The sequence below is a fragment of the Salvelinus namaycush genome, chromosome 4 (genome assembly GCF_016432855.1).
Source record: "Salvelinus namaycush isolate Seneca chromosome 4, SaNama_1.0, whole genome shotgun sequence".
Classification (NCBI taxonomy): domain Eukaryota; kingdom Metazoa; phylum Chordata; class Actinopteri; order Salmoniformes; family Salmonidae; genus Salvelinus; species Salvelinus namaycush.
The window spans coordinates 82,964,927-82,989,725 of NC_052310.1; the positions used below are offsets into that span (position 1 = coordinate 82,964,927).

Sequence of the window (24,799 nt, forward strand, 5' to 3'; positions counted from 1 at the left end):
TTAACTTTTCCCCACAAAAATACATTTTTACTTGTCACATGCTCCGAATACAACAAGTGTAGACCTTACAGTGAAATGCTTACGTACAAGCCCTTGACCAACTATGCAGTTCAAGAAATAGAGTTAAGGAAATATTTACTTAATAAACTAAAGTAAAAAATCAAATACAGAGTAACAGAATAAAATAACAATAACGAGGCTATATACAAGGGGTACTGGTGCCGAGTCAATGTGCGGGGGTACAGTGACTATGCATAGATAAAAAGGCTTTATTACAGACAAATACTGCTCAGCACTGAACGATGCCTGACAGGCAGTCCTGTCTCCCAGGCTGTGCAACTCCCAAGACCACAGCCAATCACATGCAAGCAACAACGCAGCTAACTTGGTCTTGTGAGCGAGCTAGCTAGCTAGTGAACTAGGCTCCCTGAAATGAGCCTTACCTATGAAACAGCCTACAAGGCAGCATCCTGACATAACTAGCTAGCTCATAAGACTAGCAAGTGCGCTGCATTGTTCCTTGCGTGTGAATGGCTGTGGTCTTGGGAGGGTCATGCAGCATGGGAGATAGCGTTGCCAGTCAGGCATCATTCAGAGCTTAAATACCCCACGAGCGCATTGCGATCAACGCAGCCACAGGGCTCCTTGATGAGGTGTTATCCTGCATCTGAACAGAGTTGCTTTTCATTATCTCCACAACGCAACTTTTGATTATGTCGTGATCAAGAGAGAAAAATAAGTTGTGGTTCTTAACACAACAAGGGTCTTTTTATTTGTATTCATATGTGCTCTCTGGACTTCCATACTCATCACAACTCTTTATGTTAGGGTCAGAAAAGTAGGCTACATTAACACACCTAGGCCTGTATAAATATGTGTTGCAAGTGTTTTGTTAACTGTAAACTCAGTTCTTCATGTTCTGCCTCAGACAAAACAACCCATAACTTGGAATTGCTATCCATGTTCTGTGTCCAGGTTCAGCCATGATTTGAGCATGTAGCCTACTATTATTATCAATGTCCTCATCACAAATGAGGAAGGACTGTGCTTACAGGATGACACAAATGTCCCATTGAGGGTGGTAAATTACCCATGGAAAGTTTATAAGAGGGAAGCCATGAGCACTGACTCTTGGATTAATTTTGGCATCTTTGGCCAGGAGTCTAAAACAAGCCATTTGGATATGAGTCCACTGTTCACATTGTTGTGTGTATGTGTGTTGTGTGGGTTATGTGTATGTGTGTTGTGTGGGTATGTGTGTGTGTGTGTGTTGTGTATTTGTGTGTGGGTTGTGTGTGTCTGTTGTGTGTGTATGTATATGTAGGTTGTGTATGTGTGTTGTGTGTGGGTTGTGTATGTATGTGTGTATCTGTGTGGGGGTTGTGTGTGTATGTGTATGTAGGTTGTGTACGTGTGTTGTGTGTGGGTTGTGTATGTATGTGTGTATCTGTGTGGGGGTTGTGTGTGTGTGTGTTGCTAGGATGGATATGAGTCCACGACTGTGTCAGCTGTTGGCATTCCCCTTTAGCCAATGGGGGAAGAGACGTCAAAGAAAATAAGAGGGGATTGAAGTATAGGACTCTTCGGCAGTACACCTCTGAGAACCTTTAGAAATTGGATGCAGATTGGAGTTTTCCTTATTCCATCTTGTTCTATGGGCAGCTCTGCCTCAAGGGCAGAAACACATGTGATCAGTTAAGGTTAGGTAAGTTCCAGTACTCCCTGTGGGCATTGATTGTCATTTCAAGTATGTAAGGTATGCCTTCACCTGACATTATGCTTTTCTACAGACTTGTTATTATTATTGAAAAGGATTAGCAAACTGCCATTTCACTGTTCTCTGATACTTTGGAATGGGCTTATCTGTCAGTAAGTAGCCTGCTCTCAAATAGCTCACTGTTCATAGGCTCATTGCATCCAGGCTATGTGCTGAAACGGAATACAAAGCTGGTCCATTCAGTCATTGTTATCCAAGGAGTCTGTGGCTATGTCCCAAATGGCACCCAATTACCTATATAGTGCATAACTTTGTATGGATCCTGGTCAAAAGTAGCTCACTATATAGGGAATAGGGTGTAATTTGGGAAGCAACCTGTGTCTCTCTTGCCATACAAAATATACAGAGGGCCAAGGTTCTGGACAGAGGTCTGACTGATAGACATCTGCCTAACAGCTTTGGTCCAGCTGCTGTATGGTCTGCCACTGGAGAAGAAGAAAAAAGTGGAGAAGGGAGGAGGGAGGAGGGATGAGAGAGGAGAGAGAGAGAGAGGCGTGGCATCTTCTAACATGTTCCTTCAGGTGAGTACTAGGGGGAGGTGCTGGAGGGCTAGCGGAGACAGCTGAGGCTAGAAGGGTTAACAGGGGTTACGGACTGTATGGGATGAATCCAGGGTATGACTTCTGAATCTTAATAAAAAATCTATATGACTTCTGAATCTTAATAAAACATATCATGACTTCTGAATCTTAATAAAAAATATAATGACTTCTGAATCTTAATAAAAAATAACATGACTTCTGAATCTTAATAAAAAATATAATGACTTCTGAATCTTAATAAAACATAACATGACTTCTGAATCTTAATAAAAAATATAATGACTTCTGAATCTTAATAAAAAATATAATGACTTCTGAATCTTAATAAAAAATAACATGACTTCTGAATCTTAATAAAAAATATAATGACTTCTGAATCTTAATAAAACATAACATGACTTCTGAATCTTAATAAAAAATAACATGACTTCTGAATCTTAATAAAAAATATAATAATGACTTCTGAATCTTAATAAAAAATAACATGACTTCTGAATCTTAATAAAAAATATAATGACTTCTGAATCTTAATAAAATATCATGACTTCTGAATCTTAATAAAAAATATAATGACTTCTGAATCTTAATTAAAACATAACATGACTTCTGAACCTTAATAAAAAATATCATGACTTCTGAATCTTAATAAAATATAATGACTTCTGAATCTTAATAAAAAATATAATGACTTCTGAATCTTAATTAAAACATAACATGACTTCTGAACCTTAATAAAAAATATCATGACTTCTGAATCTTAATAAAAAATAACATGACTTCTGAATCTTAATAAAAAATATCATGACTTCTGAATCTTAATAAAACATAACATGACTTCTGAACCTTAATAAAAAATATAATGACTTCTGAATCTTAATAAAAAATATAATGACTTCTGAATCTTAATTAAAACATAACATGACTTCTGAACCTTAATAAAAAATATCATGACTTCTGAATCTTAATAAAATATAATGACTTCTGAATCTTAATAAAAAATATCATGACTTCTGAATCTTAATAAAATATCATGACTTCTGAATCTTAATAAAAAATATAATGACTTCTGAATCTTAATAAAATATCATGACTTCTGAATCTTAATAAAAAATATAATGACTTCTGAATCTTAATTAAAACATAACATGACTTCTGAACCTTAATAAAAAATATCATGACTTCTGAATCTTAATAAAATATAATGACTTCTGAATCTTAATAAAAAATATAATGACTTCTGAATCTTAATTAAAACATAACATGACTTCTGAACCTTAATAAAAAATATCATGACTTCTGAATCTTAATAAAAAATAACATGACTTCTGAATCTTAATAAAAAATATCATGACTTCTGAATCTTAATAAAACATAACATGACTTCTGAACCTTAATAAAAAATATAATGACTTCTGAATCTTAATAAAACATAACATGACTTCTGAATCTTAATAAAAAATATAATGACTTCTGAATCTTAATAAAACATAACATGACTTCTGAATCTTAATAAAAAATATAATGACTTCTGAATCTTAATAAAACATAACATGACTTCTGCATCTTCCATAACCTGATGGCGTGCTACAGTATAACAATAAAACAGTAATTATTACGTTCATGTTTTTACATTGGTATTGTTGGGAGTTCAGACCCTTGCAGCTGTGGAATTGTTTTGAACTCTAAATTCATAACCAGGTGGCCACATCATATAATAATAACAATACAATGATATTCAGAACATGTTACTGGTCTTGTTGGAAACACTGTGCAGCTGTGGAGTTGGATTGTGATTTGTTTTGGTGACAGTTGATGAAAATGCTAGGGAACACTGGCGGAATGTCAACATTTGTAACTACAGCCACCACAGAACCCACCCACCACCAGACATTCTAAAGTTCAATTTGGTGTGTGTCCCAAATGGCAACCTATTCCCTATATATATAGTGCACTACTTTAGACCACGGCCCATAGTGCTCTGGTCAAAATTAGTGCTGGTCAAAATCCATTATATAGGGAATAGGGTGCCACTTGGGATGCAGACTTGGCATTGATCGGGTGATGTCATTAAGTACCACAGCTGTCCTTTGCTTGTTAAATCATACCTGCCTCTACTCACATTTTATGATGATTACATTTACTGTGGATTTTATTGGAAGTTGTTATTTATTGAAGTTTTCTCATTTTAATTATGTAATAATACTGTCATATTGCAAATCATGGTTTATTTATATGCTTCCCATTAAATGGATATTAAACATGACTGACTGTTATTTGACCAGTTATGTATGACTTAGAAATCAATTGTGGCTTGGTAAACTGAAAGCCAACATTCCCTAGTTTCTCATTTCCTGGTTATGTACTACTGGTATGTGCTTCTTGGTTTACATATACACTTGAAGTCAGAAGTTTACATACACTTAGGTTGGAGTTATTGAAACTCATGTTTCAACCACTCCACAAATTTCTAGTTAACAAACTATAGTTTTGGCATGTCGTTTAGGACATCTACTTTGTGCATGACACAAGTAATCTTTCCAACAATTGTTTACAGACAGATTATTTCAGTTATAATTCATTGTATCACAATTCCAGTGGGTCAGAAGTTTACATGCACTAAGTTGACTGTGCCTTTAAACAGCTTGGAAAGTTCCAGAAAATGAAGTCATGGCTTTAGAAGCTTCTGGTAGGCTAATTACATCATTTGAGTCAAATGGAGGTGTACCTGTGGATGTATTTCAAGGCCTACCTTCAAACTCAGAGCCTCTTTGCTTGACATCATGGGAAAATCAAAAGAAATCAGCCAAGACCTCAGGAAAAAATTGTAGGCCTCCACAAGTCTGGTTCATCCTTGGGAGCAATTTCGAAATGCCTGAAGGTACCACGTTCATCTGTACAAACAATAGTACGCAAGTATAAACACCATGGGACCACACAGCCGTCATACCGCTCAGGAAGAAGACGCGTTCTGTATCCTAGAGATGAACATACTTTGGTGCGAAAAGTGCAAATCAATCCCAGATCAACAGCAAAGGATCTTGTGAAGATGCTGGAAGAAACAGGTACAAAAATATCTATATCCACAGTAAAAACAAGTCCTATATCGACATAACCTGAAAGGCCACTCAGCAACGAAGAAGCCACTTCTCCAAAACCGCCATAAAAAAGCCAGACTACGGTTTGCAACAGCACATGGGGACAAAGATCGTACTTTTTGGAGAAATGTCCTCTGGTCTGATGAAACAAAAATAGAGCTGTTTGGCCATAATGACCATCGTTATGCTTGGAGGAAAAGGGGGAGGCTTGCAAGCCTTGAAGCATGGGGTGGCAGCATCATGTTGCGGGGGTGCTTTGCTGCAGGAGGAACTGGTGCACTTCACAAAATAGATGGCATCACGAGGAGGAAAATTATGTGGATATATTGAAGCAACATCTCAAGACATCAGTCAGGAAGTTATAGCTTGGTCACAAATGGGTCTTCCAAATGGACAATGACCCCAAGCATACTTCCAAAGTTGTGGCAAAATGGCTTAAGGACAACAAAGTCAAGGTATTGGAGTGGCCATCACAAAGCCCTGACCTTAATCCTATGTAAAATTTGTGGGCAGAACTGAAAAGGTGTGTGGGAGAAAGGAGGCCTACAAACCTGACTCAGTTCCACCATCTCTGTCAGGAGGAATGGGCCAAAATTCACCCAACTTATTGTGGGAAGCTTGTGGAAGGCTACCTGAAACGTTTGACCCAAGTTAAACAATTTAAAGGCAATGCTACCAAATACTAATTGAGAGTGTGTAAACTGCTAACCCACTGGGAATGTGGTGAAAGAAATACAAGCTGAAATAAATCATTCTCTCTACTATTATTATTCTCTCTACTACTCTACTATTCTGACATTTCACATTCTTTAAATAAAGTGGTGATCCTAACTGACCTAAGACAAGGAATTTTTACTAGGATTAAATGTCAGGAATTGTGAAAAACTGAGTGTAAATGTATTTGGCTAAGGTGTATGTAAACTTCGGACTGCAACTGTAAATGGTCTATATGTTGTTTTAATGTTTGACCAGTAATATTTTATTTTATTTTACAGAACTGCATGGACAGTTATAAACTTTTCTGTTCTGCTATATTAACATATATGTACTGTACGTCTCTGTCTCCAGAACTGCATGGACAAACACCAGGTGGTTGGTGTTCTCCGTCAGATGGAGAAGTTTCTGAAGGGACAGGAGATGAGGTTCACAGAGGGACTACGCATCATGAAGTCCAAACTGGCAACCCTACAGAACTCTGTGTCCAAGCTACCGCAGGCCGATCAGTCGGCTGGTGAGTAGACAGAGAGGATGACCATTCTCCACCACTCTGCCGCACCTGACATGAAGGTCTTCTATAGCCATGTAGAGATCTGGGAACAGTCTAGGTGTTCCTATCGCTGTCTTGCTCTCTCTAAACAAGATTAATCAATAGAGGAGAAAAGTGGAGCTAATTGAAGGAGATTTTGGAAATGTTTCTTTAATATTAAAACCAGAAATCTACTTCGATTGACCTTCAATTTTCTCCACTTTTCTCCTCTATTGAAGCACCTTGGTTGGAGAGAAAGACCACCTAGCCTGCTCCTGGCCTGGTCTGCTTCCATTGTCTTCAAGAGTGACTGAATGTTCTCCTTTCTACTGTGGAGACATAACATTCTAACCAGAGGGGAAGGGGAGGAGTGTTAGAGGCTAGACAGCAGTGTATGGTCTACCATCATTGGGTTTTTGGGAAATTATGGTATTGTTTACTACATGATAATGTGGATTTATACAATCCAAATCTCCTCCTTCCTGGTGTTGTGATAAATAAATCAACAAAACAATGAGACACATTTTAAGTTCAAGTTTACCACTGAAACCCAAGCTTCTACATACCACTAAAGGACATGTGAACTCTCTTTGACCTGCTTTTGGCCCTTTAGCACATAAACCTCAGGAATTGCATTGGGTCAATGTGGGACGCGTTGATCTTGTTGTGGTTGTGTGTTTGTCCAGTTTACCACTCCGTCCCTTTGGTTCAACTTTCTCCAGACAACTAGTTACGCTATCATCAGGTGCTTCTATCAGAGCCAGTTCTATTCTGTTTTATTTAAGTATATACTATGCTGTTCTATTTAAGTATATACTATGCTGTTCTATTTAAGTATATACTATGCTGTTCTGTTCTACTTAAGTATATACTATCCTGTTCTATTCTGTTCTACTTAAGTATATACTATGCTGTTCTGTTCTACTTAAGTATATACTATGCTGTTCTATTCTGTTCTACTTAAGTATATACTATGCTGTTCTATGCTGTTCTACTTAAGTATATACTATGCTGTTCTATGCTGTTCTACTTAAGTATATACTATGCTGTTCTATTCTGTTCTATTTAAGTATATACTATACTATTCTGTTATATTTATGTATATACTATTCTATTCTGTTCTATTTAAGTATATACTATTCTATTCTGTTATATTTATGTATATACTATTCTATTCTGTTCTATTTAAGTATATACTATTCTATTCTGTTATATTTATGTATATACTATACTATTCTATTCTGCTATATTTATGTATATACTATGCTGTTCTATTCTGTTCTATTTAAGTATATACTATTCTATTCTGTTATATTTATGTATATACTATACTATTCTATTCTTCTATATTTATGTATATACTATGCTATTCTATTCTGTTCTATTGTGAAAACTGGTGAAATTAGTTATTAATCAGCGCTAGACTGAGGAGAGACTGTCTGTCTGTATGTTTCTCTCGCTCAATAAAATGTAGGAGCTGAAAAAAACTGCTCTAGCTCCTTCAAGTTGGATGGGTTCCACTGGTGTACAGCAATCTTTAAGTCATACCACAGATTCTCAATTGGATTCAGGTCTGGGCTTTGACTAGGCCGTTCCAAGATATTTAAATGTTTCCCCTTAAACCACTCAAGTGTTGCTTTAGCAGTATAATTAGGGTCATTGTCCTGCTGGAAGGTGAATCTCCGTCCCCGTCTCAAATCTCTGGAAGACTGAAACAGGTTTCCCTCAAGAATTTCTGTGTATTTAGTGCCATTCATCATTCCTTCGATTCTGACCAGTTTCCCAGTCGCTGCCGATGAAAAACATCCCCACAGTATGATGCTGCCACCACCATGCTTCACTGTGGTGTTCTCAGGGTGATGAGAGGTGTTGGGTTTGCACCAGACATAGCGTTTTCCTTGATGGCCAAAAAGCTCAATTTTAGTCTCATCTGACCAGAGTACCTTCTTCCATATGTTTGGGGAGTCTCCCACATGCCTTTTGGCGAACACCAAACATGTTTGCTTATTTTTTTCTTTAAGCAATGGCTTTTTTCTGGCCACTCTTCCGTAAAGCCCAGCTCTGTGGAGTGTATGGCTTAAAGTGGTCCTATGGACAGATACTCCAATCTCCGCTGTGGAGCTTTGCAGCTCCTTCAGGGTTATCTTTGGTCTCTTTGTTGCCTCTCTGTTTATTGCCGTCCTTGCCTGGTCCATGAGTTTTGGTGGGCGGCCCTCTCTTGACAGGTTTGTTGTGGTGACATATTCTTTCCATGTTTTAATAATGGATTTAATGGTGCTCCGTGGGATGTTCAAAGTTTCAGATATTTTTTTATAACCCAACCCTTATATGTACTTCTCCACAACTTTGTGCCTGACCTGTTTGTAGAGCTTCTTGGTTATCACGGTACCACTTGCTTGGTGGTGCCCCTTGCTTAGTGGTGCCACAGACTCTGGGGCCTTATAGAACAGGTGTATATATACTGAGATCATGTGACACTTAGATTGCACACAGGTGGACTTTATTTAACTAATTATGTGACTTCTGAAGGTAATTGGTTGCACCAGATCTTATTTAGGGGCCTCATAGCAAAGGGGGTGAATATGCACGCACCACTTTTCTGTTTTTATTTTTTAGAATTTCTTGAAATAAGTAATTTATTTCATTTCACTTCACCAATTTGGACTATTTTGTGTATGTCCAAATCATGAAATCCAAATAAAAATTCATTTAAATTACAGGTTATAGTGCAACAAAATAGCAAAAACGCCAAGGGGGATGAATACTTTTGCATGGCACTGTAAGTAGAGTTAAAGTGACTATGCATAGATTATAAACAGAGAGTAGCAGCAGCGTAAAAGAGGGGTCTGGGTAGCCCGTTGATCAACTGTTCAGGAGTCTTATGGCTTGGGGGTAGAATCTGTTAAGAAGCCTTTTGGACCTAGACTTGGCACTCCGGTACCGCTTGCCGTACGGTAGCAGAGAAAGCAGTCTATGACTAGGGTGGCTGGAGTCTTTGACCATTTTTAGGGCCTTGCTCTGACACCGCCTGATATAGAGGTCCTGAATGGCAGGAAGCTTGGCCCCAGTGATGTACTGGGCCGTACGCACTACCCTCTGTAGTGCCTTGCGGTCGGAGGCCGAGCAGTTGCCATACCAGGCAGTGATGGCTGTACTGTACTAGAAGTCAAACCTCTTTATTTTAATAACTCGTAGGCTATACTGTACTAGAAGTCAAACCTCTTTATTTTAATAGATTTAGAAAAGCAGCACATACTGATGTTATTACATTAACACCTTGGCTGTCAATTCTGGACAATTGTGTGCTGCCTTTGTATTATTGAGCCATTATTTGTAGTAGTTTCTCTCAATAAAATGCACATTTTTTCAGAACTATTTGAATTTTTATTGTTATAGAGCTAGTATTGTTGGATGAAATGAGGCATTGCATCAATCTTTCCCATGAAGGGGTCCTAGAGTCCTACAGTACCAACCTGGTTGACACATGTCCACAGACACTAAATACCACAGTATGCTGGATGCACGACTCCGTATGCAAACGTGTGACAATCCTCTCTCTCCTTCTCTCTCTCCCTGCCCCTCCCTCCCTCCCTCCCTCCCTCCCTCCCTCCCTCCCTCCCTCAGCTCCGTCCGTTTGCCCCTCCCTGGAAGCCCCTGTCCACGGGAGGAAGTTTGGCTCCAAGTATTTCATCGGTCATGAGGTCCATTTCACCTGTTCCCATGGTTACCACCTGGTGGGCCCCGAGACACGTGTGTGTCAGGAGAACGGGAGTTGGAGCGGTGTCAACACCATCTGTAAAGGTAAAGGTACAGTACTGTCTGTCCAAACAGACAATATAGTCAAACATACATCACTTTAGGTAATGCTGGGCTGAGGAAATCATGAAGAGATGGACCGGCAGACACTGCTCCACCATACCTCTATTTGGCCAGTAACTTAATAAATGTTTCAATGTGTCTGTCCACCTGACACCAGAGCCCATCTAACTCTTTAGATTGCAGTTTCCACCAACACAACCTTTTGTCAGTGTGTTGTTTTGCTGTCTCCTACACACACGTTCCTCTTTAAAAATGACAGTCACTGTAAACTGTAAAGGTCTCACACGGTTGTTATTTCACTACTGCTGCTGCCATGGCCTCTGTCCTCACAATGCACAGGAATTTACTGGTATTACAGGGCGACAGAGAGCAGAGATGGGGAGAGAGAGATGGCGAGGGAGAGATGGAGAAAGGGTGTTAGTAAAGTGTAAGGAGGGAAGGTAACAGGGAAAAGTGTTAACTACATGCTGACGTTATATCAGAGTGCTTTTATGTATTGGGGCTGTGTTTTCACAGTATGTGTTTGCACTATAGAGATCCATCCATTCACCTGTTAATTCTTAGCTTTTACTACAGACATCACTATCACTGTAAACTACCATCCTGTTCTTCACAATTTGGCCCGTGAAGATTTTAAAACTGTGGTCAGAGCAGCTGCAGCAGCTACACAGACACTCACTGTTGGGTAAATGCAATGTGACTATGTACACTTAACCTGGGTCGTGTTCATTAGGGAATGTTTAGTTTGTTACGCTGTAGAAAGAACACTACTGGACAGAAAGCTGCCATCTGCAACACCAACCCATTGTTGTTCTAGAATCTACAGTAGTCTCTTCAGACGGAGGGTCCTGTAGACATGTAAAGATTGATGACGGCGGAAGAGAGAGGGAAAGAGAGGAAGAGAATAAAGAAGAGGAGAGAGAGGGTGAGAGAAAGAGAGGGCAGGCAGAGGGGTAGAGAGAGAGAGAGGGGTAGCGAGTGGGTGAGAGAAAGGGAGAGAGAAAGGGAGAGAGAGAGAAAGAGAGAAAGAGAAAGAGAAAGAGAAAGAGAGGGTGAGAGCAAGAGAGGGTGAGTGAGAGGGAGAGAGAAAGAAAGAGAGGGTGAGAGAGAGGTATAGGAGGGCAGAGTATCAGTGTCTTTAGCTCTGTGAACTAACTGTATTTTGGACTAGGGAGGGAGAGAGGGAGGTCTTTAGCTCTGTGAACTAACTGTATTTTGGACTAGGGAGGGAGAGAGGGAGGTCTTTAGCTCTGTGGACTAACTGTATTTTGGACCAGGGAGGGAGAGATGGAGGTTTTTAGCTCTGTGTACTAACTGTATTTTGGAATAGCGAGGGAGAGAGGGAGGTCTTTAGCTCTGTGGACTAACTGTATTTTGGACTAGGGAGGGAGAGTGGGAGGTCTTTGCTTCTGAGAGCTTACTGTATTTTGGACTAGGGAGGGAGAGAGGGAGGTCTTTAGCTCTGTGGACTAACTGTATTTTGTATTAGGGAGGGAGAGTGAGAGGTCTTTGCTTCTGAGAGCTTACTGTATTTTGGACTCCTCCATGGTGTTAATTTGCCTTCCACAAGGGCCAGAAGACCATAGGACAGGTACAGATGTATAGGCCAACTTTACTCCCCAGGATATTTTTCAACAACTCTTCCATACATTTTCCATGTTTCATCTTCCCCTCATATTTTTAAAGTTAGACATTTTCTGTAGAGACCTGAGAACACCCTGATTGGACTGACTGAACCACTTTACATACAGACCCGAGAACACCCTGACTGAACCACTTTACATAGAGACCTGAGCACACTCTGACTGAACCACTTTACATAGAGACCTGAGAACACTCTAACTGAACTGACTGAACCACATTACAGAGAGACCTGAGAACACCCGGACTGAGCCACTATACATAGAGACCTGAGAACACTCTGACTGAACCACTTTACATAGAGACCTGAGAACACTCTGACTGAACCACTTTACATAGAGACCTGAGAACACTCTGACTGAACCACTTTACATAGAGACCTGAGAACACCCTGACTGAACCACTTTACATAGAGACCTGAGAACACTCTGACTGAACCACTTTACATAGAAACCTGAGAACACTCTGACTGAACTGACTGAACCACTTTACATAGAGACCTGAGCACACTCTGACTGAACCACTTTACATAGAGACCTGAGAACACTCTGACTGAACCACTTTACATAGAGACCTGAGAACACTCTGACTGAACCACTTTACATAGAAACCTGAGAACACTCTGACTGAACTGACTGAACCACTTTACATAGAGACCTGAGAACACTCTGACTGAACCACTTTACATAGAAACCTGAGAACACTCTGACTGAACCACTTTACATAGAGACCTGAGCACACCCTGACTGAACCACTTTACATAGAGACCTGAGCACACTCTGACTGAACCACTTTACATAGAGACCTGAGAACACCCTGACTGAACCACTTTACATAGTGACCTGAGAACACTCTGACTGAACTAACTGAACCACTTTATATAGAGACCTGAGCACACTCTGACTGAACCACTTTACATAGAGACCTGAGAACACTCTGACTGAACCACTTTACATAGAAACCTGAGAACACTCTGACTGAACCACTTTACATAGAGACCTGAGAACACCCTGACTGGACCACTTTACATAGAGACCTGAGAACACTCTGACTGAACCACTTTACATAGAGACCTGAGAACACTCTGACTGAACCACTTTACATAGAGAACTGAGCACACCCTGACTGAACCACTTTACATAGAGACCTGAGAACACCCTGACTGGACCACTTTACATAGAGACCTGAGAACACTCTGACTGAACCACTTTACATAGAGACCTGAGAACACTCTGACTGAACCACTTTACATAGAGACCTGAGAACACTCTGACTGAACCACTTTACATAGAGACCTGAGAACACCCTGACTGGACCACTTTACATAGAGACCTGAGAACACTCTGACTGAACCACTTTACATAGAGACCTGAGAACACTCTGACTGAACCACTTTACATAGAGACCTGAGAACACTCTGACTGAACTGACTGAACCACTTTACATAGAAACCTGAGAACACTCTGACTGAACCACTTTACATAGAGACCTGAGAACACTCTGACTGAACCACTTTACATAGAGACCTGAGAACACTCTGACTGAACTGACTGAACCACTTTACATAGAAACCTGAGAACACTCTGACTGAACCACTTTACATAGAGACCTGAGACACTCTGACTGGACTGACTGAACCACTTTACATAGAGACCTGAGAACACTCTGACTGAACCACTTTACATAAAGACCTGAGAACACTCTGACTGAACCACTTTACATAGAGACCTGAGCACACCCTGACTGAACCACTTTACATAGAGACCTGAGCACACTCTGACTGAACTGACTGAACCACTTTACATAGAGACCTGAGCACACTCTGACTGAACCACTTTACATAGAGACCTGAGAACACTCTGACTGACCCACTTTACATAGAGACCTGAGAACACTCTGACTGAACCACTTTACATAGAGACCTGAGAACACTCTGACTGAACCACTTTACATAGAGACCTGAGAACACTCTGACTGAAACACTTTACATAGAGACCTGAGATCACCCTGACTGGACCACTTTACATAGAGACCTGAGAACACTCTGACTGAACCACTTTACATAGAGACCTGAGAACACCCTGACTGGACCACTTTACATAGAGACCTGAGAACACCCTGACTGAACTGACTGGACCACTTTACATAGAGACCTGAGAACACCCTGACTGGACCACTTTACATAGAGACCTGAGAACACTCTGACTGAACCACTTTACATAGAGACCTGAGAACACTCTGACTGAACCACTTTACATAGAGACCTGAGCACACACTGACTGAACCACTTTACATGGAGACCTGAGAACACTCTGACTGAACCACTTTACATAGAGACCTGAGAATACTCTGACTGAACTGACTGAACCACTTTACATAGAGACCTGAGCACACTCTGACTGAACCACTTTACATAGAGACCTGAGAACACTCTGACTGAACCACTTTACATAGAGACCTGAGAACACTCTGACTGGACCACTTTACATAGAGACCTGAGAACACTCTGACTGAACCACTATACATAGAGACCTGAGCACACTCTGACTGAACCACTTTACATAGAGACCTGAACACACTCTGACTGAAACACTTTACATAGAGACCTGAGCACACCCTGACTGAACCACTTTACATGGAGACCTGAGAACACTCTGACTGAACCACTTTACATAGAGACCTGAGAACACTCTGACTGAACTGACTGAACCACTTTACATAGAGACCTGAGCACACTCTGACTGAACCACTTTACATAGAGACCTGAGAACACTCTGACTGAACCACTTTACATAGAAACCTGAGAACACTCTGACTGAACCACTTTACATAGAGACCTGAGAACACTCTGACTGGACCACTTTACATAGAGACCTGAGAACACTCTGACTGAACCACTTTACATAGAGACCTGAGAACACCCTGACTGAACCACTTTACATAGTGACCTGAGAACACTCTGACTGAACTGACTGAACCACTTTACATAGAGACCTGAGAACACCCTGACTGGACCACTTTACATAGAGACCTGAGAACACTCTGACTGAACCACTTTACATAGAGACCTGAGAACACTCTGACTGAACCACTTTACATAGAGACCTGAGAACACTCTGACTGAACCACTTTACATAGAGACCTGAGCACACCCTGACTGAACCACTTTACATAGAGACCTGAGAACACTCTGACTGAACTGACTGAACCACTTTACATAGAGACCTGAGAACACTCTGACTGAACCACTTTACATAGAGACCTGAGAACACTCTGACTGAACCACTTTACATAGAGACCTGAGAACACCCTGACTGGACCACTTTACATAGAGACCTGAGAACACTCTGACTGAACCACTTTACATAGAGACCTGAGAACACTCTGACTGAACCACTTTACATAGAGAACTGAGCACACCCTGACTGAACCACTTTACATAGAGACCTGAGAACACCCTGACTGGACCACTTTACATAGAGACCTGAGAACACTCTGACTGAACCACTTTACATAGAGACCTGAGAACACTCTGACTGAACCACTTTACATAGAGACCTGAGAACACTCTGACTGAACCACTTTACATAGAGACCTGAGAACACCCTGACTGGACCACTTTACATAGAGACCTGAGAACACTCTGACTGAACCACTTTACATAGAGACCTGAGAACACTCTGACTGAACCACTTTACATAGAGACCTGAGAACACTCTGACTGAACCACTTTACATAGAGACCTGAGAACACTCTGACTGAACCACTTTACATAGAGACCTGAGAACACCCTGACTGAACCACTTTACATAGAGACCTGAGAACACTCTGACTGAACCACTTTACATAGAAACCTGAGAACACTCTGACTGAACTGACTGAACCACTTTACATAGAGACCTGAGCACACTCTGACTGAACCACTTTACATAGAGACCTGAGAACACTCTGACTGAACCACTTTACATAGAGACCTGAGAACACTCTGACTGAACCACTTTACATAGAAACCTGAGAACACTCTGACTGAACTGACTGAACCACTTTACATAGAGACCTGAGCACACTCTGACTGAACCACTTTACATAGAGACCTGAGAACACTCTGACTGAACCACTTTACATAGAGACCTGAGAACACTCTGACTGAACCACTTTACATAGAAACCTGAGAACACTCTGACTGAACCACTTTACATAGAGACCTGAGCACACTCTGACTGAACCACTTTACATAGAGACCTGAGCACACTCTGACTGAACCACTTTACATAGAGACCTGAGAACACTCTGACTGAACCACTTTACATAGAGACCTGAGAACACTCTGACTGAACCACTTTACATAGAAACCTGAGAACACTCTGACTGAACTGACTGAACCACTTTACATAGAGACCTGAGAACACTCTGACTGAACCACTTTACATAGAAACCTGAGAACACTCTGACTGAACCACTTTACATAGAGACCTGAGCACACCCTGACTGAACCACTTTACATAGAGACCTGAGCACACTCTGACTGAACCACTTTACATAGAGACCTGAGAACACCCTGACTGAACCACTTTACATAGTGACCTGAGAACACTCTGACTGAACTAACTGAACCACTTTATATAGAGACCTGAGCACACTCTGACTGAACCACTTTACATAGAGACCTGAGAACACTCTGACTGAACCACTTTACATAGAAACCTGAGAACACTCTGACTGAACCACTTTACATAGAGACCTGAGAACACCCTGACTGGACCACTTTACATAGAGACCTGAGAACACTCTGACTGAACCACTTTACATAGAGACCTGAGAACACTCTGACTGAACCACTTTACATAGAGAACTGAGCACACCCTGACTGAACCACTTTACATAGAGACCTGAGAACACCCTGACTGGACCACTTTACATAGAGACCTGAGAACACTCTGACTGAACCACTTTACATAGAGACCTGAGAACACTCTGACTGAACCACTTTACATAGAGACCTGAGAACACTCTGACTGAACCACTTTACATAGAGACCTGAGAACACCCTGACTGGACCACTTTACATAGAGACCTGAGAACACTCTGACTGAACCACTTTACATAGAGACCTGAGAACACTCTGACTGAACCACTTTACATAGAGACCTGAGAACACTCTGACTGAACTGACTGAACCACTTTACATAGAAACCTGAGAACACTCTGACTGAACCACTTTACATAGAGACCTGAGAACACTCTGACTGAACCACTTTACATAGAGACCTGAGAACACTCTGACTGAACTGACTGAACCACTTTACATAGAAACCTGAGAACACTCTGACTGAACCACTTTACATAGAGACCTGAGACACTCTGACTGGACTGACTGAACCACTTTACATAGAGACCTGAGAACACTCTGACTGAACCACTTTACATAAAGACCTGAGAACACTCTGACTGAACCACTTTACATAGAGACCTGAGCACACCCTGACTGAACCACTTTACATAGAGACCTGAGCACACTCTGACTGAACTGACTGAACCACTTTACATAGAGACCTGAGCACACTCTGACTGAACCACTTTACATAGAGACCTGAGAACACTCTGACTGACCCACTTTACATAGAGACCTGAGAACACTCTGACTGAACCACTTTACATAGAGACCTGAGAACACTCTGACTGAACCACTTTACATAGAGACCTGAGAACACTCTGACTGAAACACTTTACATAGAGACCTGAGATCACCCTGACTGGACCACTTTACATAGAGACCTGAGAACACTCTGACTGAACCACTTTACATAGAGACCTGAGAACACCCTGACTGGACCACTTTACATAGAGACCTGAGAACACCCTGACTGAACTGACTGGACCACTTTACATAGAGACCTGAGAACACCCTGACTGGACCACTTTACATAGAGACCTGAGAACACTCTGACTGAACCACTTTACATAGAGACCTGAGAACACTCTGACTGAACCACTTTACATAGAGACCTGAGCACACACTGACTGAACCACTTTACATGGAGACCTGAGAACACTCTGACTGAACCACTTTACATAGAGACCTGAGAATACTCTGACTGAACTGACTGAACCACTTTACATAGAGACCTGAGCACACTCTGACTGAACCACTTTACATAGAGACCTGAGAACACTCTGACTGAACCACTTTACATAGAGACCTGAGAACACTCTGACTGGACCACTTTACATAGAGACCTGAGAACACTCTGACTGAACCACTATACATAGAGACCTGAGCACACTCTGACTGAACCACTTTACATAGAGACCTGAACACACTCTGACTGAAACACTTTACATAGAGACCTGAGCACACCCTGACTGAACCACTTTACATGGAGACCTGAGAACACTCTGACTGAACCACTTTACATAGAGACCTGAGAACACTCTGACTGAACTGACTGAACCACTTTACATAGAGACCTGAGCACACTCTGACTGAACCACTTTACATAGAGACCTGAGAACACTCTGACTGAACCACTTTACATAGAAACCTGAGAACACTCTGACTGAACCACTTTACATAGAGACCTGAGAACACTCTGACTGGACCACTTTACATAGAGACCTGAGAACACTCTGACTGAACCACTTTACATAGAGACCTGAGAACACCCTGACTGAACCACTTTACATAGTGACCTGAGAACACTCTGACTGAACTGACTGAACCACTTTACATAGAGACCTGAGAACACCCTGACTGGACCACTTTACATAGAGACCTGAGAACACTCTGACTGAACCACTTTACATAGAGACCTGAGAACACTCTGACTGAACCACTTTACATAGAGACCTGAGAACACTCTGACTGAACCACTTTACATAGAGACCTGAGCACACCCTGACTGAACCACTTTACATAGAGACCTGAGAACACTCTGACTGAACTGACTGAACCACTTTACATAGAGACCTGAGAACACTCTGACTGAACCACTTTACATAGAGACCTGAGAACACTCTGACTGAACTACTTTACATAGAGACCTGAGAACACTCTGACTGAACCACTTTACATAGAGACCTGAGAACACTCTGACTGAACCACTTTACATAGAGACCTGAGCACACTGACTGAACCACTTTACATAGAGACCTGAGAACACTCTGACTGAACCACTTTACATAGAGACCTGAGAACACTCTGACTGAACCACTTTACATAGAGACCTGAGCACACTCTGACTGAACCACTTTACATAGAGACCTGAGCACACTCTGACTGAACCACTTTACATAGAGACCTGAGAACACCCTGACTGAACTGACTGAACCACTTGGGATTTGTCTTAAATGACACCCTATTTAGTGCACTACTTTTGACTAGGGCCCATAAGTTGTGCACTACATAGGGACTATGATGTAATTTGGGACACAACCCAGGACTGGCAGCAGGGCTACTGTAAAATAACCCCTTCTTGTGTTTCTGTTTCTCCCTACAGTCTCTTTGTTTTGGGGTTCCAGGAAGCAGAGGCTAAGGCCATGCATGCTGTCATTACAGCACCACGGCCCATGGTCTGATAGCATGCAGCTATGTTAAGCATGCTATTGATGGCTCACATCTCTGTCCGGCCATCGCTACAGGCAGAAGCCCAGACATTCCAAGGCTGTGTAACAAATGGCATCCTTTTCACTGTGCACTGCTTTTGACCAGGGTATAGGGCTCTGGTCAAAAGTATTGCACTACTTAGGGAATATGATGCTATTTAGGACGTAGTGGTTATTATGGTGGAATAGCAGCAGCATGTAGAAGGGAAGGGGAATGTGCCCTGCTCTGGAATGTAGTCTAGTACTGTACAGGTGTTTTCTGAGTCCACTGAGACATTTAATGGTTTCATTCAGGGAGGGATCTGAGCTCCAGACTGAAGAATGGAACTTTTCTTCTGCTCCCCTTGTCTGTTTGTGTGAGGACTAGGAACCCTTTTTAGCTGGCCAGCCTTCTCCCTCTTAGCTGGCCAGCCGGCAGCCTTCTCCCTCTTAGCTGTCCGGTTGGCTGCCTTTCGCCTCTTAGCTGGCCAGCCGGCAGCCTTCTCCCTCTTAGCTGTCCGGTCGGCTGCCTTCTCCCTTTTAGCTGTCCGGTCGGCTGCCTTCTCCCTTTTAGCTGTCCGGTCGGCAGCCTTCTCCCTTTTAGCTGTCCGGTCGGCTGCCTTCTCCCTTTTAGCTGTCCGGTCGGCTGCCTTCTCCCTTTTAGCTGTCCGGTCGGCTGCCTTCTCCCTTTTAGCTGTCCGGTCGGCTGCCTTCTCCCTTTTAGCTGTCCGGTCGGCTGCCTTCTCCCTTTTAGCTGTCCGGTCGGCTGCCTTCTCCCTTTTAGCTGTCCGGTCGGCTGCCTTCTCCCTTTTAGCTGTCCGGTCGGCCGCCTTCTCCCTTTTAGCCTTCCTGCCGGCCGCCTTCTCCCTTTTAGCTGTCCGGTCGGCCGCCTTCTCCCTTTTAGCTGTCCGGTCGGCTGCCTTCTCCCTTTTAGCTGTCCGGTCGGCTGCCTTCTCCCTTTTAGCTGTCCGGTCGGCAGCCTTCTCCCTTTTAGCTGTCCGGTCGGCTGCCTTCTCCCTTTTAGCTGTCCGGTCGGCTGCCTTCTCCCTTTTAGCTGTCCGGTCGGCTGCCTTCTCCCTTTTAGCTGTCCGGTCGGCTGCCTTCTCCCTTTTAGCTGTCCGGTCGGCTGCCTTCTCCCTTTTAGCTGTCCGGTCGGCTGCCTTCTCCCTTTTAGCTGTCCGGTCGGCTGCCTTCTCCCTTTTAGCTGTCCGGTCGGCAGCCTTCTCCCTTTTAGCTGTCCGGTCGGCTGCCTTCTCCCTTTTAGCTGTCCGGTCGGCTGCCTTCTCCCTTTTAGCTGTCCGGTCGGCTGCCTTCTCCCTTTTAGCTGTCCGGTCGGCTGCCTTCTCCCTTTTAGCTGTCCGGTCGGCAGCCTTCTCCCTTTTAGCTGTCCGGTCGGCTGCCTTCTCCCTTTTAGCTGTCCGGTCGGCTGCCTTCTCCCTTTTAGCTGTCCGGTCGGCTGCCTTCTCCCTTTTAGCTGTCCGGTCGGCTGCCTTCTCCCTTTTAGCTGTCCGGTCGGCTGCCTTCTCCCTTTTAGCTGTCCGGTCGGCTGCCTTCTCCCTTTTAGCTGTCCGGTCGGCAGCCTTCTCCCTTTTAGCTGTCTGGTCGGCTGCCTTCTCCCTTTTAGCTGTCCGGTCGGCTGCCTTCTCCCTTTTAGCTGTCCGGTCGGCTGCCTTCTCCCTTTTAGCCTGGCTTTCAGGGGCTGCTCCAGGTCAGACAAGGTCACCTGTGTGTTATTCCTCCTCCAGCAGTAGAATAATCAGTCATTCCACCAATCCAGAGAGAGGTGGCGGTGGATACAGGGTGGGGGGTAGAGTAGGGTGTGTGTATTATTCTTAATCCCCTGATAGAGCCACTACTCTCAAGAGAAAGACAGCTTTCTTCTAACTTTGTCCACTTTGCAATTGAAGAGACATTTTTGTTGTAATGGATTAAGTTTCCAAGCTAGAGGAGTAACCTTTTCTTCATGTTTATAAAACACTACACATCTCTTCTAGACAGCTTTTCACTTGTTATAAGCAATGACATGAACAGAGTCAGTGGAAGGCACGTGTCTCTTAAAATTATAGAGTAAAAACCATTAAAACCATAATGCTAATAAAACCATTCCAACCGTCTCTGGAGAGCTGTATTCATCATGCTCACATAATCACCATCCATCCCTGCAAGTCCATTTAGCTCAAACTATACCCCTTCTTTATACAGTATGAATCAGGAGTGAAGCATTTAATCTCTTATTTAAAGCACTTTAAACCGAGAGGCTGGAGACTTGAAGGGAAGTATTGACGGGGAAAGTAATGAATTGTCCTCTGTCCGTAAATGATGGTGCCAGGTTAGTCTGGTCTGATTCTGCTGTATAACGTATCACCCCTCCCCTGGACAGAGAGCAGACAAACAGTTGATGTCGGAAGTTTACATACACCTTAGCCAAATACATTTAAACAACATTTTTCACAATTCCTGAAATTTAGTGCTAGTCAAAATTCCCTGTTTGAGGTCAGTTAGGATCACCACTTTATGTTAAGAATGTGAAATGTCAGAATAATAGTAGTGAGAATGATTTATTTCAGCTTTTATTTCTTTCATCACATTCCCAGTGGGTCAGAAATTTACATACACTCAATTAGTATTTGGTAGCATTGCCTTTAAATGGTTTAACTTGGGTCAAACGTTTCAGGTAGCCTTCCACAAGCTTCCCACAATAAGTTGGGTGAATTTTGGCCCATTCCTCCTGACATAGCTGGTGCAACTGAGTCAGGTTTGTAGGCCTCCTTGCTTGCAAGGTCAGGGCTTTGTGATGGCTACTCCAATACCTTGACTTTGTTGTCCTTAAGCCATTTTGCCACAACTTTGGAAGTGCACTTGGGGTCATTGTCCATTTCGAAGACCCATTTGTGACCAAGCTTTAACTTCCTGACTGAAGTCTTGAGATGTTGCTTCAATATATCCACATAATTTTCCTCCCCATGATGCGAACTATTTTGTGAAGTGCACCAGTACCTCCTGCAGCAAAGCACCCCCGCAACATGATGCTGCCACCCCCATGCTTAACGGTTGGGATGGTGTTCTTCGGCTTGCAAGCCTCCCCCTTTTTCCTCCAAACATAACGATGGTCATTATGGCCAAACAGCTCTATTTTTGTTTCATCAGACCAGAGGACATTTCTCCAAAAAGTACGATCTTTGTCCCCATGTGCAGCTGCAAACTGTAGTCTGTCTTTATTATGTCGGTTTTGGAGCAGTGGCTTCTTCCTTGCTGAGCGGCCTTTCAGGTTATGTCGATATAGGACTCGCTTTACTGTGGATATAGATACTTTTGTACCTGTTTTCTCCAGCATCTTCACAAGGTCCTTTGCTGTTGTTCTTGGATTGATTTGCATTTTTCTCCCCAAAGTACGTTCATCTCTAGGAGACAGAACGCGTCTCCTTCCTGAGCAGTATGACGGCTGTGGTTCCATGGTGTTTATACTTACGTACTATTGTTTGTACAGATGAACGTGGTACCTTCATGTGTTTGGAAATTGCTCCCGAGGATGAACCAGACTTGTGGATGTCTACAATTTATTTTCTGAGGTCTTGGCTGATTTATTTTGATTTTCCCATGATGTCAAGCAAAGAGGCACTGAGTTTGAAGGTAAGCCTTGAAATACATCCACAGGTACACCTCCAATTGACTCAAATTATGTCAATTAGCCTATCAGAAGCTTTATGGAATTTTCAAGCTGTTTAAAGGCACAGTCAACTTAGTGTATGTAAACTTCTGACCCACTGGAGTTGTGATACAGTGAATTATAAGTGAAATAATGTCTGTAAATAATATTTGGAAAAATACTTGTGTCATGCATAAAGTAGATGTCCTAACCGACTTGCCAAAACTATAGTTTGTTAACAAGAAATTTGTGGAATGGTTGAAAAACGAGTTTTAATTACTCAAACCTAAGTGTATGTAAACTTCTGACTTCAACTGTACAGCTCCTAGATGGGTCTAAGACAAGCAGAGAACTGACAGTGGAACAATGTATGTATTTTCAACAGTTTCAACCACAGAGTTAAATAGAACACTAGAATGGATATTGGGATTCCACATGCCAGGAAATGTGACAGCAGGGCGGCCATCTTGTTCAGGGACATCTTTAATTCTTTCAGCTCTCCCTTTTGTCCATAGATGTGAGTGAGTGCTCCAGTAACCCATGCCAGAACGGAGGGACCTGTGTAGAGGGAGTAAACCAGTACAGGTGCACCTGTTCACAGAGCTGGAATGGATCCAACTGTCAGCACCAGACACAGACAGGTCAGCAGTACCAGACATCATACACCTGAGACCCTACCAGAACACATAGGAACTAACGACAACTGCATGACATTGCTATTCGTTAATATCTCACGTATTATGTTTTGTTGCATATCTTCTTATGGCTGGGGGCAGTATTGAGTAGCTTGGATGAATAAGGTGCCCAGAGTAAACTGCCTGCTATTCAGGCCCAGAAGCTAAGATATGCATATTATTAGTAGATTTGATTTGATGTTGTGTTGATAGTCTGTGTTGTGTTGTTAGTCTGTGTTGTGTTGTCTATTTTGTGTTGTTAGTCTGTGTTGTGTTAGTCTGTGTTGCGTTGTTAGTCTGTGTGTTGTTGTTGGTCTGTGTTGTTAGTCTGTGTTGTGTTGTCTATTTTGTGTTGTTAGTCTGTGTTGTGTTGTCTATTTTGTGTTGTTAGTCTGTGTTGTGTTAGTCTGTGTTGCGTTGTTAGTCTGTGTTGCGTTGTGTTGTCTGTGTTGCGTTGTGTTGTCTGTGTTGCGTTGTTGGTCTGTGTGTTGTTGTTGGTCTGTGTTGTGTTGTTAGTCTGTGTTGTGTTGTTAGTCTGTGTTGTGTTGTTGGTCTGTGTTGTGTTGTTGGTCTGTGTTGTGTTGTTAGTCTGTGTTGTGTTGTTAGTCTGTGTTGTGTTGTTGGTCTGTGTTGTGTTGTTAGTCTGTGTTGTGTTGTTGGTCTGTGTGTTGTTGTTGGTCTGTGTTGTGTTGTTGGTCTGTGTTGTGTTGTTGGTCTGTGTTGTGTTGTTAGTCTGTGTTGTGTTGTTGGTCTGTGTGTTGTTGTTGGTCTGTGTTGT

General features: G+C 42.3%; 1 protein-coding gene across 1 annotated transcript in view; it reads left to right on the plus strand.

The window, feature by feature from the left end:
• Window positions 1-2,286: 2,286 nt before the first annotated feature.
• The window catches only part of LOC120046029 (fibulin-7-like), a 29,918-nt gene continuing 7,405 nt past the window's right edge, over window positions 2,287-24,799 (plus strand). The window contains exons 1-4 of the mRNA XM_038990941.1: window positions 2,287-2,298; window positions 6,483-6,645; window positions 10,285-10,461; window positions 23,863-23,988. Of these exons, the coding sequence (XP_038846869.1) occupies window positions 2,287-2,298; window positions 6,483-6,645; window positions 10,285-10,461; window positions 23,863-23,988 (478 nt within the window). The remainder of the gene's footprint in view (window positions 2,299-6,482; window positions 6,646-10,284; window positions 10,462-23,862; window positions 23,989-24,799) is intronic.